Genomic DNA, 15038 nt, shown 5'->3' with positions numbered 1-15038 from the left:
GGCTATGTAGTGAGGTCAGTGGCATAAAGCCCGCTGTGGAATGGCAGTGGAGGCTTCTGGATTCTTGCTCTGTCTGAGGCACACGGGAGTCACTAGATAGACATCTTCTGCTTAGTTGATGGGGAGAATTATCCTGGAGGTTGTGCGCCACCTAGCGGAGGAGACAGGAATGGACCAAAGCGGTTTCCCAGGTCCAGATACCCTAGGCCATCAGAAAAAAAACGAAGGCTGAACTGTGGAACCTCAGATGTGGGGTGTGGGGGTGGGGGTGGGGGAGTGGGGTGTGGTGGTTGGGTGAATGGGGTAGTGGGAATGTTCCCAGGCTGCGGGCGTAGTTCGCCCTGAAGAGTGCTAGCCTAGCATGCACAAAGCCCTGCCTCTATTACCAACTCCACATAAACTGGGTGTGGCGGCACATCCCTTTAATCCCAGCGCAGGCAGAGGCGGAGGCAGGAGGATGGTAAATTAGAGGTCGGCCTGGCTCCGCAGAAAGGCTCTGTCTTCACCCTCCGGCCCTCCCTTCCCCTCTCAGGCTGAGAACCTCTTGCTGGATGCCGAGGCCAACATCAAAATCGCCGACTTCGGCTTCAGCAACGAGTTCACCCTGGGCTCGAAGCTGGACACGTTCTGCGGGAGCCCGCCGTACGCCGCCCCAGAGCTGTTCCAGGGCAAGAAGTACGACGGGCCGGAGGTGGACATCTGGAGCCTCGGTGTCATCCTGTACACGCTAGTCAGCGGCTCCCTGCCCTTCGATGGGCACAACCTCAAGGTGCCAGGGACAGGGCGGGGCCTGAGGTCACGTGGTCAGATGAGGAGCAGGGGGTGCCCGCTGCCTGGAGGCCGGCCTGTGTGGCCAATGTTGGGGCCAAAGCTGTGACTTTCACTGCTGGTGATTTTGGGTTCTAATTCTGGCCTCCTGGGAGGGGAGGTAGGGGTAGGTGAGCAATCTTTAGAAACTTCTAGGTCATGCCCCATTTAAGGCTTTTCAAATCCAGTGTGTATAATCCCCTCACTGGGGCATTCTAGGCAGGGGCTCTACCACTGAGCCACACCCCCAGCCCCTCACTGGGGGATTCTAGACAGGGCCTCTACCACTGAGCCACACCCCCAGCCCCTCATGGGGGGTTCTAGGCAGGGGCTCTACCATTGAGCTACACCAAAAGCTCCTCACTGGGGGATGCTAGGCAGGGCTCTACCCCTGAATTAAATTCCAGCTTTCTTAGGTATTCTTTTAAAATGATAAAATAAATTTACTGGACATTTCTGTGGTGGGCCCAGCCGGAAAACAAAAGGAGCCGTAAGCAGAATAGAACGTCTTTTATCGGTCGCTGCCCAGTGCTCGGGAGGCACGCGGAACCAGATAACTGGGGGCCACTAGGAAGTGTGGGCCGTGTGTCATGTCCTTGATTGCTGTTGTTTTTTTCCTTTGAAGTTTTCGCTTTGAAACATTGCCAGGACACAGAGAAGTTGCAGGGGCAGAAGAGAGACACCCAGTACTTCTCAGGGTGGCCGCGCTGGCGGACATCCAGCCGCAGAGCTGGCTCTGTCACCGCATACGCACGTAGCTCTGTCATTATTGATGGACCGCTGGACAGTTCATTGTAGACACTGTGTCCCTTGGTCCCTAAAAGGCTGCGGTACTTATCTCCTGAGACAAGGGACATTTTCCTGTGGCTAGTCACACACAGGAAATACAACATTGAAACAGTGCAGGCCTCCACCCTAGACATCATTTGTCTCAGAAATAGTGAGCTCTGCTCACTGAGGCGACGGAGGGTTCTAGGCAGGGGCTCTACCACTGAGCCACACCCCCAGCCCCTCACTGGGGGATTCTAGGCAGGGGCTCTACCACTGAGCCACGCCCCCAGCCCCTCACTGGGGGATTCTAGGCAGGGGCTCTACCACTGAGCCACGCCCCCAGCCCCTCACTGGGGGATTCTAGGCAGGGGCTCTACCACTGAGCCACGCCCCCAGCTCCTCACTGGGGGATTCTAGGCAGGGGCTCTACCACTGAGCCACGCCCCCAGCTCCTCACTGGGGGATTCTAGGCAGGGGCTCTACCACTGAGCCACGCCCCCAGCCCCTCACTGGGGGATTCTAGGCAGGGGCTCTACCACTGAGCCACACCCCCAGCCCCTCACTGGGAGATTCTAGGAAAAGGTTCTACCACTGAACCACGCCCCCAGTCCCTTACTAGAGGATTCTAAGCAGGAGGTCCACCATTGAGCTACACTCCAGTGATATGGCTTCAGGTCACTTATTTTTCAGAGTGTCCCTCAGTCTGGGTGATCTTACGTCCCCCAGTAGATAGTTTCTGGAGGAATTCCTCTGCCATGGAGGATTGGCCACCACAAGGGAGTATGTAATGAAGCAGGAGGTGCCTTTTCCTTTTTGTCCCAGGCTGAAGGGCTGACCCCTTTGACCCTGAGTCAACCCTTTCTTTCATCAAGGACCTCGTGCAGCCCCACGTGCTCGCTGAAGCACTTGAGGTATCCCGGAGCACAGGGAGAACGGGCCGTGTCGTGGAGTTATTTTTGTGAACTTCCACTATGAAGCTAAGGCCTTTCCAAACTTTCAGGCTAACAGCTCCGCTGCCTCAGGCCCTTGTCCCCTGTCCTGCCCTGCCCTGCTAGAGTTTGCTATTTAGTCCTGCTTTTTTTTCTCTCTCTCTCCTGTTTGCACATACGTGTGTTTGTGCATGGCTAATTATTCATGTGTATGTGTTTGCTGCTCACATTTGTGTGGGTGCTCACAGGGGCCGGAAGAGGGCATTGGATCCCGTGGAACTGGAGTCATGGAAGGGAGGCTGCCTGATTGTGGGCGCTGGGAACCGAACTTAGGTCTTCTAGCCAGGCGTGGTGGCGCACGCCTTTACTCCCAGCACTCAGGAGGCAGAGGCAGGCCGATCACTGTGAGTTCGAGGCCAGCCTGGTCCACAAAGGGAGTCCAGGACAGCCAAGCCAAAGCTAGACAGATAAACCCTGTCTCAAAAAAAAAAAAAAAACAAAACCAAAAACCAAAAACCAAAACCAACCAACAAAACACACATACACACAAACCAACAAAACAAAACAAAAAATGAACTTAAGTCCTTTGCAAAAGCACCAATTGCCACCAGCTGCAGAGCCACTCCCCCCGGGCCTGTATTGTCTTGGACGTGTGGACGGGTGTGGAGACCTGAGTGCTGTTGGGACATCTTTCTCTGTCGCCCTTACACCTTGCTCAGGGAGGTCAGGTCTCTCAGTCACACTCGGAACTCGCCGACATGCCTGGTCCTGCTGGCCGGCTTGCTTTTGTGACCCCCATCTCTTGTCCTCAAGGCTGGAGTCAGAGAATCCGCTGTGTCCCCCCAGCGTTTAGGCATCCATATTCCTGACCTCACCCAATTACTTGACTGCTGAGCCATCCTCACAGCCCTGCCGTGTTCTTTGTGACTACCTCAGGCAAGGCCACTTTTGAATCTGTGTCTCTAACCTGGTGGGTCCAAGGGCATTAACGGTGTCCACTTGAGCTGGAGAGGTGGCCCCGAGACCCAGAGACTTGCTGCCCTTCTAGAGAACCCAAGTTCGATGCCCAGAGCTGAAGGCTCACAATCTACTGTAACTCCAGGTCCAGAGAGTCTAGCGCCCTCTCCTGGCTTCTGTGGGCACTACACACATGTGCATAGCCACACACTTGTACATACACACATTACATATAACTTTTAAAAACTGCTTTTAAGCTGGGCCTGGTTGCACACACCTTTAATCCCAGTGGCAGTGGCAGGCAGATCTCTTGAGTTCAAGGCCAGCGTGGTCTACAGAGTGAGTTCCAGGGCAGCCAGGACTATACAGAGAAACCTTGTGTCCAAAACAAGACACGAAAACAAAAAAAAAAAAAAAAAATTAAAAAAAAAAAAACCAAAGAACTCAGGGAAAAAAAAAACAATTAGAAATTAGAAAGGTCTTCAGACCATGCTCAGTTGACTGCCTGTGAAAATACAAAGCCTTGTATTCCACCCGCGAGCACCACAGCCGGGCCACAGCTATCCCAGCGTTCTCAAGGAGAAACACAGGGCAGCCCCTGATCACACAGCAGGTTCAAGGCCTTGTTCCGTGAGACCTTTGTCTCAAAGGCTCCTGGGTGGTCTCTGCCATGTTGGGGGGAGTGTGTGGGAGGCGGGTGCACACGCCTTTAAAGGTGCTGGGCTCGCCCATTTCACAGAAGGCGGAGCTAAGCTTTCCTTATTGTATTTGGGCTAGGACTTGCATCATTGGGCACTTCTAACAGAAGGTCTGGACGGGAAGGGGTGGGGTGGGCCGGGAGAGCCCCTGTCTGTGTGCAGAGGTGAGGTGGGGTGGGCGTTGTGGGGGGGGGGAGCCCCATCTGCAGTGGTAAGCACGCCCTACCCTGTCCTTGCAGGAGCTGCGGGAGAGAGTCCTCAGAGGAAAGTACCGAGTACCCTTCTACATGTCTACAGACTGCGAGAGCATTCTGCGGAGATTTCTGGTGCTGAACCCCGCAAAACGCTGTACTCTAGAGGTTAGCCCTCACTCCCTGTGGCCCCTTCCTGCCTCCCTGCCTGCTGGGGCTGGGCCCAGCTCTGGGACGGGGTGGGGGGTGGGGAGGGGGGAGAGACAGACAGCAAAGAGGAGGAGGAGGCTCCTGGGCGGTCCCTGCCACGTCAGTAATTAAGCTAATGAACTCTTAGGATGATTACAGGGTGCAGGGGACTCAGATGATGCGGAGGAGGGTGGCGGGGAAGGCTATGGCGGGGGCGGGGGGGGGGATTGAAACGGCTGGCTAGGCCTCGACAAGCCCTCAGTTTCGGGGTCGTAGGCTCGGCAGGGAGCCCCGCTTGGAAGAAGGGAAGCTTTCTACACCCTGCTTCCAGTCCCTTCTCCTGGCTAACACCTGTCTCCCTTGTCCGCAGCAAATCATGAAAGACAAATGGATCAACATCGGCTATGAGGGGGAGGAGTTGAAGCCATACACGGAGCCCGAGGAGGATTTCGGGGACACCAAGAGAATTGGTGAGGGTCACCCCCGGAAAGCAGGTGCCTCAGGCTCAGGGGCGCAAGGCTGGCAGCTGCTGCCTCAGCTCCTGGTGGTCAGCTCCCCGCTGGGCTAGGGAGAGCGCTTGAGGAATGGATGTCCCTGCACCGCGTTCGAGCTGTGCGACCCTACGCGAGTGTTTTTTTTTTTTTACCACTCTCCGTTTCTAGTTTCTCGTGTAGGACATGGCAGTGCTCACACCCAGACAACCTCAGAGCTCTACGTATTAGGGGAGGGGAGAGATCTAACGGACAAGCTCACACCAGCGCCTGCTGTGGAAATGTCTGTCACAATGTGGTTTTGACTTTGATGGTGTAAAAAAAAACAAAAGCAGCAGCCAGGTATGGCGGCGCACGCCTTTAATCCCAAGGCAGAGGCAGGCAGATCGCTGTGAGTTCGAGGCCAGCCTGGTCTACAAAGGGAGTCCTGGACAGCCAGGGCTACACAGAGAAATCCTGTCTTGAAAAACAAACAAACAAATAAACAAACAAATCACAGGGACCGGAGAGATGGCTCAGTAATTAAGGAATCCTGGCAGCGTTTCCAGAGGCCGCGGGTTCGATTCCCAGCACCCACACGGTGGCTCACAACTGTCTTTTAACTCTAATCCCAGGGGATCCCGTGCTCTTTTCCAGCCTCCGAGAGCACCTGGCATGCAGTGTGGGTGGCTCACAAATAAACATGCAGGCACGGCCTTTCATACGCATAGAAAGAAAGAAATAATTAGAATTAAGAAGTGAGCCGCAGGTCAACCCAGCATGGCTGAGTGTGCCTGTAATTCAAGGACTTGGGGTCATCATCAACTCTGTAACAACTCCAAGGCAAGCCTGGGCAACACCTGAGATCCCGGATAAAACAAACAAAAAATCAAAAATAAATCTGGTAACCTTCCTTTCCACAGATGATGAAATGGACCACCATAGGAACCTGGCCACATAGTCAGCTTTCATAATTGTAACTGAAAGAAAATACTATTATAATAATAATAACAACACTTTAAGGCTGGGGCCATGGCTCAGTGGTAGAGCCCCTGCCTAGAATCCCCCAGTGAGGGGCTCGGGTGTGGCTCAGTGGTAGAGCCCCTGCCTAGAATCCCCCAGTGAGGGGCTGGGGGCGTGGCTCAGTGGTAGAGCCCCTGCCTAGAATCCCCCAGTGAGGGGCTGGGGCGTGGCTCAGTGGTAGAGCCCCTGCCTAGAATCCCCCAGTGAGGGGCTGGGGCGTGGCTCAGTGGTAGAGCCCCTGCCTAGAATCCCCCAGTGAGGGGCTGGGGGCGTGGCTCAGTGGTAGAGCCCCTGCCTAGAATCCCCCAGTGAGGGGCTGGGGGTGTGGCTCAGCGGTAGAGCCCCTGCCTAGAATCCCCCAGTGAGGGGCTGGGGGCGTGGCTCAGTGGTAGAGCACACTGGTCATATGACTGATCTGATGCTATCAGTACAGCCTTGGGGATAGAACTTTTAGATTTGTCAAAACTTGTTGGTGTGCGTTTGTTGGCCTTACCCCGTGTGTCTCTGTGGTTTGAACAATGGGTCACGCGCCTACCCTGAGAAAGAGCAGGCAGCGTTTAGCAGACTGGTCCCATTAGGTAGTGAAGGAGTATTTTTCCAAGAAAGCTCGGACGCTGCTGGCAGAGGGGACCATCCTGGGGAGGGACACTTACTCTTCTCTCCGTCCATCTCCCAGAGGTGATGGTGGGTATGGGCTACACGCGGGAAGAAATCAAAGAGGCCTTGACCAGCCAGAAGTACAACGAGGTGACCGCCACCTACCTCCTGCTGGGCAGGAAGACCGAGGTCAGAGGTCGCGGGGCCTCAGGCCTGGGGTGGAGGGGACTTGGGGGCCCGGCAGCTTGGACAAGAGGGCTGAGGTGCCTTGCATGTTTTCTCTCGCAGGAGGGTGGGGACCGGGGTGCCCCAGGGCTGGCCCTGGCACGGGTGCGGGCGCCCAGCGACACCACCAATGGGACGAGTTCTAGCAAAGGCAGCAGCCACAACAAAGGGCAGCGGGCCTCTTCCGCTACCTACCACCGCCAGCGCCGGCACAGCGACTTCTGTGAGTACCCCCAGTTCCCCTCGTCCCCTGTCCACCCCACCCCCCACCCCCGACCCCGCCAAGTAGAGCCCGGCTGTGATTGGTGATCAGAGGCTAGCGGGAGGTAACTACAGAGGCCAGAGAAGTAAATTTTGACGTGGAGTTGAGATCTTACTGGATAATCTAAGCCGGACTCAAATTCACCATCCTCCTGCCTCAGCCTTTCAGGTGGTGGGATGACAAGTGGGCAGCACCACCTGGCTCAAGAGGAATGCCTCACACAGGGAGGGATGCTGGGTGCCACGTCGGTGCTGGGGATCGAACCTGGGTCCGCTGAGCCAACTCTTTGGTGCCAGGACAGCTTGGACTACCTGGAGATCCTGCCTCACAGGCAGCAAGGGTTCCAGGCACATGGGACCCTGAGGCACACGGGACCGCTTGTACAATGTGGCTGGTGACAGCCCGCTTTGTCCCTCCTACCTGCTGGGGGCAGTGGCTTTCCACCAAAGTCTGGTGCTTAGTTTCTTTTCTGTTGCCTTGCTGAGATGTTCTCAGGAAAGCAGTTTGAAGAGGAGCAGGTGCATTTGGCTCAGGGTCACAGCCTGCAGGCTCAGAGGTCACAGCTGCAGGAGCTGGTCACATTATATCGACAGCCAGGAGCACAGAGCCATGAATGGGTGTGGTGCCCAGGCTTTGTAGACCAGGCTGGCCTCGAACTCACAATAATCCACCTGCCTCTGCCTCCCGAGTACTGAGTTTAAAGGCATACACCACCACCGCCCGGCCTTTTGTTTTGCTTTTGTGTTTGTTTGGTTTTTTTTTTTTGTTTTGTTTTTTGTTGTTGTTTTGGTTTTGTTTTGGTTTTTTTGAGACAGGGTTTCTCCGTGTAGCCCTTGCTGTCCTGGACTCCCTTTGTAATCCAGTCTGGCCTCAAAGTCACAGAGTCTGCCTGCCTCTGCCTCCGGAGTTCTGGGATTAAACATGCGCTGCCACGCCTGGCCTTTTTTTTTTCTCCCCTAAACTAAGACTCACTATGTAGCCCTGGCTTTTCTGGCGCTTTCTGTATAGACCAGACTAGCCTGGAGAGAAACTGCAGATACTGTGAAGTGTCCTAAGGTTTTGGGGAACCCCTTAGGCTCCCCACTCACATCTCTGGTGACCTCAGCTCTAACTGACTGTGCTCTCTACCAGGTGGCCCGTCCCCTGCCCCTCTGCACCCAAAGCGCAGCCCAACCAGCACGGGGGAGACGGACCTTAAAGAAGAGCGGCTGCCAGGCCGGAAAGCTAGCTGCAGCGCGGCCGGGAGCGGGAGCCGAGGCTTGCCCCCGTCCAGCCCCATGGTCAGCAGCGCCCACAACCCCAACAAGGCAGAGATCCCCGAGCGACGGAAGGACAGCACTAGCACCCCTGTGAGTGGCTGGGGCATGTGGGGAGGGATGGGGCTCCCCACCCCCCACCCCTGCCCAACTGACTGCTGAGTTCCCACCCTCATGCCCAAAGCAGCTCCTGGGACTCTCTGATGCTCATTTGTGTAACAGGCTTTTTGTTTTGTTTTGTTTTGAGACAGGGTCTCTCTGTGTAGCCTTGGCTGTCCTGGACTCACTTTGTAGACCAGGCTGGCCTCAAACAGTGCTCTGCCTGCATGTACACCTACACATCAGAAGGGGGCACCACATTTCAGTATAGATGCTTATGAGCCACCATGTGGTTGCTGGGAATTGAACTCAGGACCTCTGGAAGAGCAGCCAGTGCTCTTAACCTCTGAGCCATCTCTCCAGCCCTATTTCCTTTTTCTGAGACAGATTTCTCTAGCCAATTTTCCCACTCAGGGACCTGAGAGCTGAGGTTATTGGCATGCACTGTGCCTGGCTTTGGGGATGATCTCTGTGGTGTGGGGCTTTGTGTGTGTGTGTGTGTGTGTGTGAGAGAGAGAGAGAGAGAGAGAGAGAGAGAGAGAGAGAGAGAGAGAGATCAGGAATAGTAGGGAAAGAAGGCTGAGCAAATGCTGTAGAAGTGCAGTGTCGTTTGTGTGTGGTATATACGCATTAAATGCCTGTTACAGCCAGGCGCAGTGGCTCACGCCTTTAATCCCAGCACTTGGGAGGCAGAGGCAGGTGGATCACTGTGAGTTCGAGGCCAGCCTGGTCTACAAAGTGAGTCTAGGACAGCCAAGGCTAACACAGAGAGACCTTGCCTTGAAAAAAATAAAATAAATAAATAAATCACTTAGCTGGGCATGGTGGCGCACACCTTTAATCCTAGCACTTGGAGGTTGGGGGAGGCAGTGGCAAGCGGATCGGTGTGAGTTCGAGGCCAGCCTGGGCTACAAAGCAAGTCCAGGATAGCCAAGGCTACACAGAGAGACCCTGTCTTGAAACCTACCCCCCCCCAAAAAAGTTTTACTTAAAGTAGAAAAGTAAAGCTGGAAAGCAATTCAGAGCACCGACTGATTTTCCAGAGGACCTGGGTTCGATTCTCAGTACTTACATGGTAACTAACAGCTGTCTGTAAATCCAGTCTTAGGGGATCCAACCCCGTCTTCTGCCTGATTTGGCGCACACCCGGCGCATAGGCATACGTGCAGGCAACCCACCCGTACACGTGACATAATAAAAGTAAATCTTTGAGAGAAAAAAGTTGTTGCAGAGTGCAGCAGGGCGGAGGGAGGCTGAGGGCCATCGCCTTACCTCTTGTCCCCTCTTGGTGTGTCTCCCACAGAATAACCTTCCCCCCAGCATGATGACCCGCAGAAACACCTACGTGTGCACAGAGCGGCCAGGGGCTGAGCGTCCATCCTTGTTGTCAAATGGCAAAGAAAACAGGTGTGTGAAGCAGGGGCCGCGTGCGCGCTCACACACACACACACACACACACACATAGATGATCGAAGGGCACACATGGCAGGGTGGATATGCCCAGCCTCAGCTGCCGTACCCCATCCTGGCAGATCCTCCCCTGATGGTGCTCCTGTGTGGGGAACCAGACAGCAGCGCCGAGGAGGCGGGTTACCCCGTCCCTCCACCCACGAGCCTGGGAACCAAGTGGAGTTTTTGAACGATCCAATTTTAGAACTAGAGAGAAACCCCGGCGTCTTACATCATCCCGGGTGGGTGGCCCGAGTAAGAAGAGATTCTCAGCTGGGACCCAGTGATCCCAATGTAGGCGATTGCATTGGCAGTGAGGGATCCCCTGGCGTGGAGAAGGAAGGACCAGAGTTCAGGGCCAACCTTGGTTACATGGATAGTTTAGGGCTAACCTGAGCTACTTGAAACCCTGTTTAAAAAAAAAAAAAGCTAGGAGGTGATGGCACGTGCCTTTAATCCCAGCACTCGGGAGTCAGAGGCAGGAGGATCTCTGAGTTTGAGGTCAGCCTGGTCTACAAAGTGAGTTCCAGGAGCCAGAGCTACACAGACAAAGCCTGTCTTGGAAAGAAAAAAAAAAAGTGCCGGGGAGGCGGCTAAGTCAGTAGAACGCTTGCCTGACATGCGCAAAGCATCAGATCTGCCGCCTACAGCAGAGGAAGATGCTCCACCGTGTAAGCCTGGCACGCTGGGAAGGTGAAGGCAGGAGGACCAGAAGTTTAAGGCTAACCTGGCCTGTGTCTCAGTATAAAAAGAAAGAGGGGGCCGGGCGTGGTGGGGCAGGTCTGTAATCCCAGCACTCAGGAGGCAGAGGCAGGTGGATCTCTGTGAGTTCGAGGCCCAGCCTGGTCTACAAAGAGAGGCCACGACAGTCAAGGCTACACAGAGAAACCCTGGCTCGAAAAAACAAAACAAAAACAGAACAAAGGGCTGGAGAAATGGTTCAGAGGTTAAAATCACTGTCTGCTCTTCCAAGGTCCTGAGTTCAATTCCCAGCACCCCCATGGTGGCTCACAACCATCTATAAGGAAATCTGGTGCCCTCTTCTGGCTTGCAGGTGTACATGCAGGCAGAACTTTGTGTACACAATAAATAAATAAGTAAATAAATATTTCTTTAAAAAAGAAAAAAAAAACAAAGGAGGGGGGGACACATGAATTGTCTCTATCTGGACCAGAAATAACTCCTGCCAACCAAGCTTTGGGTGCATTACTGGCCAGTTCCCAGGGCATTCTGGGATGTGGCTATGAATGTCCTGAGTGCCACCATTTGGTGGGTGTCAGCTGGGACTGCTCAGCACTGGGTAAACGGGGGCCCTGGCACAAGTGTCCCACTTTCAGCCTTCTCTAACCTGGCACTAACTGTTTTCAGGTCCCATAGTCGTTTACCCGGGGTTTGGTCTGTAGATGACATTTAATGACAAGGATTGTTTGGTAGTTCCTAAAGTAAAACAAAGAGAGCCGGAGACATGGCTCAGAGATTAAAAGCACCGCCTGCTCTTCCAGGGGTCCTGAGTTCAAGTCCCAGCAACTGCATGGTGGCTCACAACCATCTGTAATGTGATATGATGCCCTCTTCTGGCCTGCAGGTATATATGCAGGCAGAACACTGTATACATAATAATAATAATAATAATAATAATAATAATAATAATAATAATAATAATAATAATAATAATAATAAATCTTTTAAAATATGAATAAAACAAAGTAAACCCTGTCTCAAAAAAACTAAAAATCAAAACAAAACAAAACAAACAATACCAAAGTAATAACGGGGCTTCTCTTGCCGGTCTGTGTCCAGCAACTGGCTGATTACTACCAGCTGCATTCTGGGTAGATCCTAATCCTGCCATTTATGGACCTGAAACGCAAGGAGGCACAGAGAAGTTAAGTAGCTTGCCTAAAGTTGCACAGCCAGCGGGGTCAAGGAGCCAAGATTCCAGAATCCTTACTTACAATGAGCCCGAGATGTGACCTAAAAATCTGGACAGGGAAGAAAGCTGATCTACCGAGAAGGCCATGGTTTCAATACGACGGAGGATCTGATTTCTAAGACAGAAACCAAGGACCCTGTTGGTGTCCACACAGACTGCACAGGTCTGAGGTCCCAGCCAGCATGGCCTAGAAAAGGCATAAAAATACAGCTGCTGGCAACCTATTGGTTGGAGGCCAGCCACGTGACTTCCCCATTGCAGCAATGCATGCTGGAAAATGTAGTCTTCGGCCGCAAGGCACTGTGTATGACACCTCCTAGCCCTAAGGGTTTGGATACCAAGAGAGAAAGGGCAGGAGGATTCCAAGGGAGATGTCGCGGCCTCTGAGATCTGGGCTGGGCTTGAGGGTCTCTGGGAGGGTACGCATTGGAGGTCTAGTGTTACAGCCACGTCACTATGAAAGTTATCCATCGTGGAAGCTACGGAGGGTTTGGTCTGGTTAGAATGTGGGTGAAAGAATCTGGAGGGTAAGATGATACGAGGATCTGCAATGCCCAGACCGCCTTTAGGCTCCACCGTGACTTGTCTTTCTCTGTCCACAGCTCCGGTACCTCGCGGGTGCCCCCTGCCTCGCCCTCCAGTCACAGCCTGGCTCCCCCCTCGGGTGAGAGGAGCCGCCTGGCTCGGGGCTCCACCATCCGCAGCACCTTCCACGGGGGCCAGGTCCGAGACCGGCGGGCAGGGGGCGGGAGTGGCGGGGGTGTGCAGAACGGACCCCCAGCCTCACCCACGCTGGCCCACGAGGCCGCACCCCTGCCCTCCGGGCGGCCTCGCCCCACCACCAACCTCTTCACCAAGCTGACCTCCAAACTGACCCGAAGGTGAGCCACGCCAGGTGTGGGGTGTGGGTGAGGGCGGGCTGGAGGGGCGGGGCCTAACCTGTCTTCTCTGCTTCGCCTCCTGCACCCGACCTCTTGAACCTCTGCACCCCCTGTCACCCCCTTCCACCTCCTCACCCTGCAGGGTTACCCTCGATCCCTCTAAACGGCAGAACTCTAACCGCTGTGTCTCGGGCGCCTCTCTGCCCCAGGGATCCAAAATCAGTAAGTCTCTTCTGCTCTCGACGGCTCCGCCTCTTGTCTGCATGGCTGACGTGTGTGTGTGTGTGTGTGTGTGTGAGACGTGAGGTACATGGTCTGTATGTAGGGTTTGTGGAGTGTCAAAAAGCATGTAGCAGCCGGGCAGTGGTGGCGCACGCCTTTAATCCCAGCACTCGGGAGGCAGAGGCAGGCGGATCGTTGTGAGTTCAAGGCCAGCCTGGTCTACAAAGTGAGTCCAGGACAGCCAAGGCTACACAGAGAAACCCTGTCTCGAAAAACCAAAAACCAAAAAAAAAAAAAAAAAAAAAAAAAAAGCATGTAGCGTTGCTGGCAGAAGGGTGGGGTAGACATCAGTTCTGGTGAGTGACCTGGAGCAAGCTTCTGTGGTGTGTTCATCTGCAGCATGAGGCTAGCGGTTCCCAGAAACTACTTTCAAGTGTGGTCGTGGGGAAAATGCTTTTGGGTGTGTTACTCAGACATCTATTGTCGTTCAGTCTTACACGCGAATACCTCCTACTTGCCTAGCATGGCTAGGGAAGGTAAAACCTCCCTACCCTGACGAACACAAAGTAACACACATAGGCCATGAGTTAGTGAAAGTGCTGATGGGAAAAGCCCTGCCATCTCAAGTTTAAGGCCAGTCAGGATACAGAAGGAGACCATGTCTGAAATTTTCAAAAGATTAGAGCAGACAGAGTGTCTAAGGAAGGGAAGGACATGGCTCGGTGGCAGAGCCCCTGCCTAGAATCCCCCAGTGAGGGGCTGGGGGCGTGGCTCAGTGGCAGAGCCCCTGACTAGAATCCCCCAGTGAGCGGCTGGGGGCGTGGCTCAGTGGTAGAGCCCCTGCCTAGAATCCCCCAGTGAGGGGCTGGGGGCGTGGCTCAGTGGTAGAGCCCCTGCCTAGAATCCCCCAGTGAGGGGCTGGGGGCGTGGCTCAGTGGTAGAGCCCCTGCCTAGAATCCCCCAGTGAGGGGCTGGGGGCGTGGCTCAGTGGTAGAGCCCCTGCCTAGAATCCCCCAGTGAGGGGCTGGGGGCGTGGCTCAGTAGTTGAGAGCTCACTGAGATGTCATTTGAATGCCTGTGCGTCACTGTATGTGTCTGACTGTATGGGTGTGTGTGCGCTTTTCTATGTAGCTGTGTCTGCCTGTCCCTTTTTCATCTTCCAAATCCTTCAGTATTTCTCCTCCAACCTGCACTAACCATTTCCATGTGGACCCCACTTTGGATGGAAGGGATCAAATCCAAACTGCCGCTCTCTTAGCGTCCAGCAGGCGGCGGGAGAGCCGAGCCGCGGCGGGGGGGTTGCCTGGAGTCTGGTGGCAGTGGGGAGGGGGAGGGGGTTGCTTATGTCCAGATTTACACTGTGTCCCTTCCCCTCCCTGCTTAGGGTCGCAGACGAACCTGAGAGAATCGGGGGACCTGAGGTCACAAGGTGAGTGAGGTCCCCCACTCTGCCTGCCTCTGCACACGCGCCAAAGCTAACTTGCTGGAATATTTCGGGACCCTTCCACGTTTCCTAAGACTGATTCCTGCCAATCCACACTGTCCCACAGTTGTCAGTGATTTGAGCCTTGTCCCACCTGCAGCCCAAAGTCCCTCCCTCCGACACTAGTGCCCTGTCTTACTTATTGCCTCAGTATTTAGGCAAATCTAGCCACGCATTGAATAGCACACAGTGTCTGTATACAGACCCAGCTTGTAAATACTTCTGAAAGCCTTTCTTGGCCACACCTACTGGGTCTTGCCAGTCTAGGACAAAAGAAACCATAGCCTCTGTAAAAACAAAAAACACACACACACAAAACACAAATAGATATCACAGTGTCATAATAAAACAGTCATATCCAAGGTGGCTCTGATCACACAGGTCTGCTCATCCCAGCAACTTGGAGGCTGAGGCAGGAGTAATGCAATTTCAAAGCCTGCCAAGGCTACAAAGAGCTCAAGGCTAGCCTTGGGTAAATTAGTAAAATCCTATCTGAAAATTTAGGTTGAAGAAAAGGGTCCAGGGTGTGGCTCAGAGAGAGCCCCTGCCTAGAATCCCCCAGTGAGGGGCTGGGGGCGTGGCTCAGTGGTGAGTGC

The 15038-nt window shown here is 54.1% G+C and overlaps 1 protein-coding gene and 1 long non-coding RNA gene across 4 annotated transcripts in view; both read left to right on the top strand.

The window, feature by feature from the left end:
• Positions 1–15038, top strand: part of LOC311591623 — a 112286-nt gene that overhangs the window by 45664 nt on the left and 51584 nt on the right. The window lies entirely within an intron of this gene.
• Positions 1–15038, top strand: part of MARK4 (microtubule affinity regulating kinase 4) — a 32009-nt gene that overhangs the window by 14822 nt on the left and 2149 nt on the right. For 2 of the 3 annotated variants that reach the window (XM_084771362.1, XM_084771361.1), the window contains exons 8-16: positions 533–769; positions 4402–4521; positions 4913–5012; positions 6712–6821; positions 6921–7080; positions 8251–8468; positions 9778–9881; positions 12459–12737; positions 14344–14388. In XM_084771362.1, coding sequence (XP_084627488.1) covers positions 533–769; positions 4402–4521; positions 4913–5012; positions 6712–6821; positions 6921–7080; positions 8251–8468; positions 9778–9881; positions 12459–12737; positions 14344–14388 — 1373 coding nt within the window. Of the gene's footprint in view, positions 1–532; positions 770–4401; positions 4522–4912; positions 5013–6711; positions 6822–6920; positions 7081–8250; positions 8469–9777; positions 9882–12458; positions 12738–12879; positions 12960–14343; positions 14389–15038 lie in introns of all 3 variants that reach the window. The other variant, XM_084771363.1, reaches the window with a different exon arrangement.

This window comes from Acomys minous (assembly GCF_964271855.1).
Source record: "Acomys minous genome assembly, chromosome: 20".
NCBI classification, from domain to species: domain Eukaryota; kingdom Metazoa; phylum Chordata; class Mammalia; order Rodentia; family Muridae; genus Acomys; species Acomys minous.
This window is presented reverse-complemented; position numbering and strand designations above follow the sequence as displayed.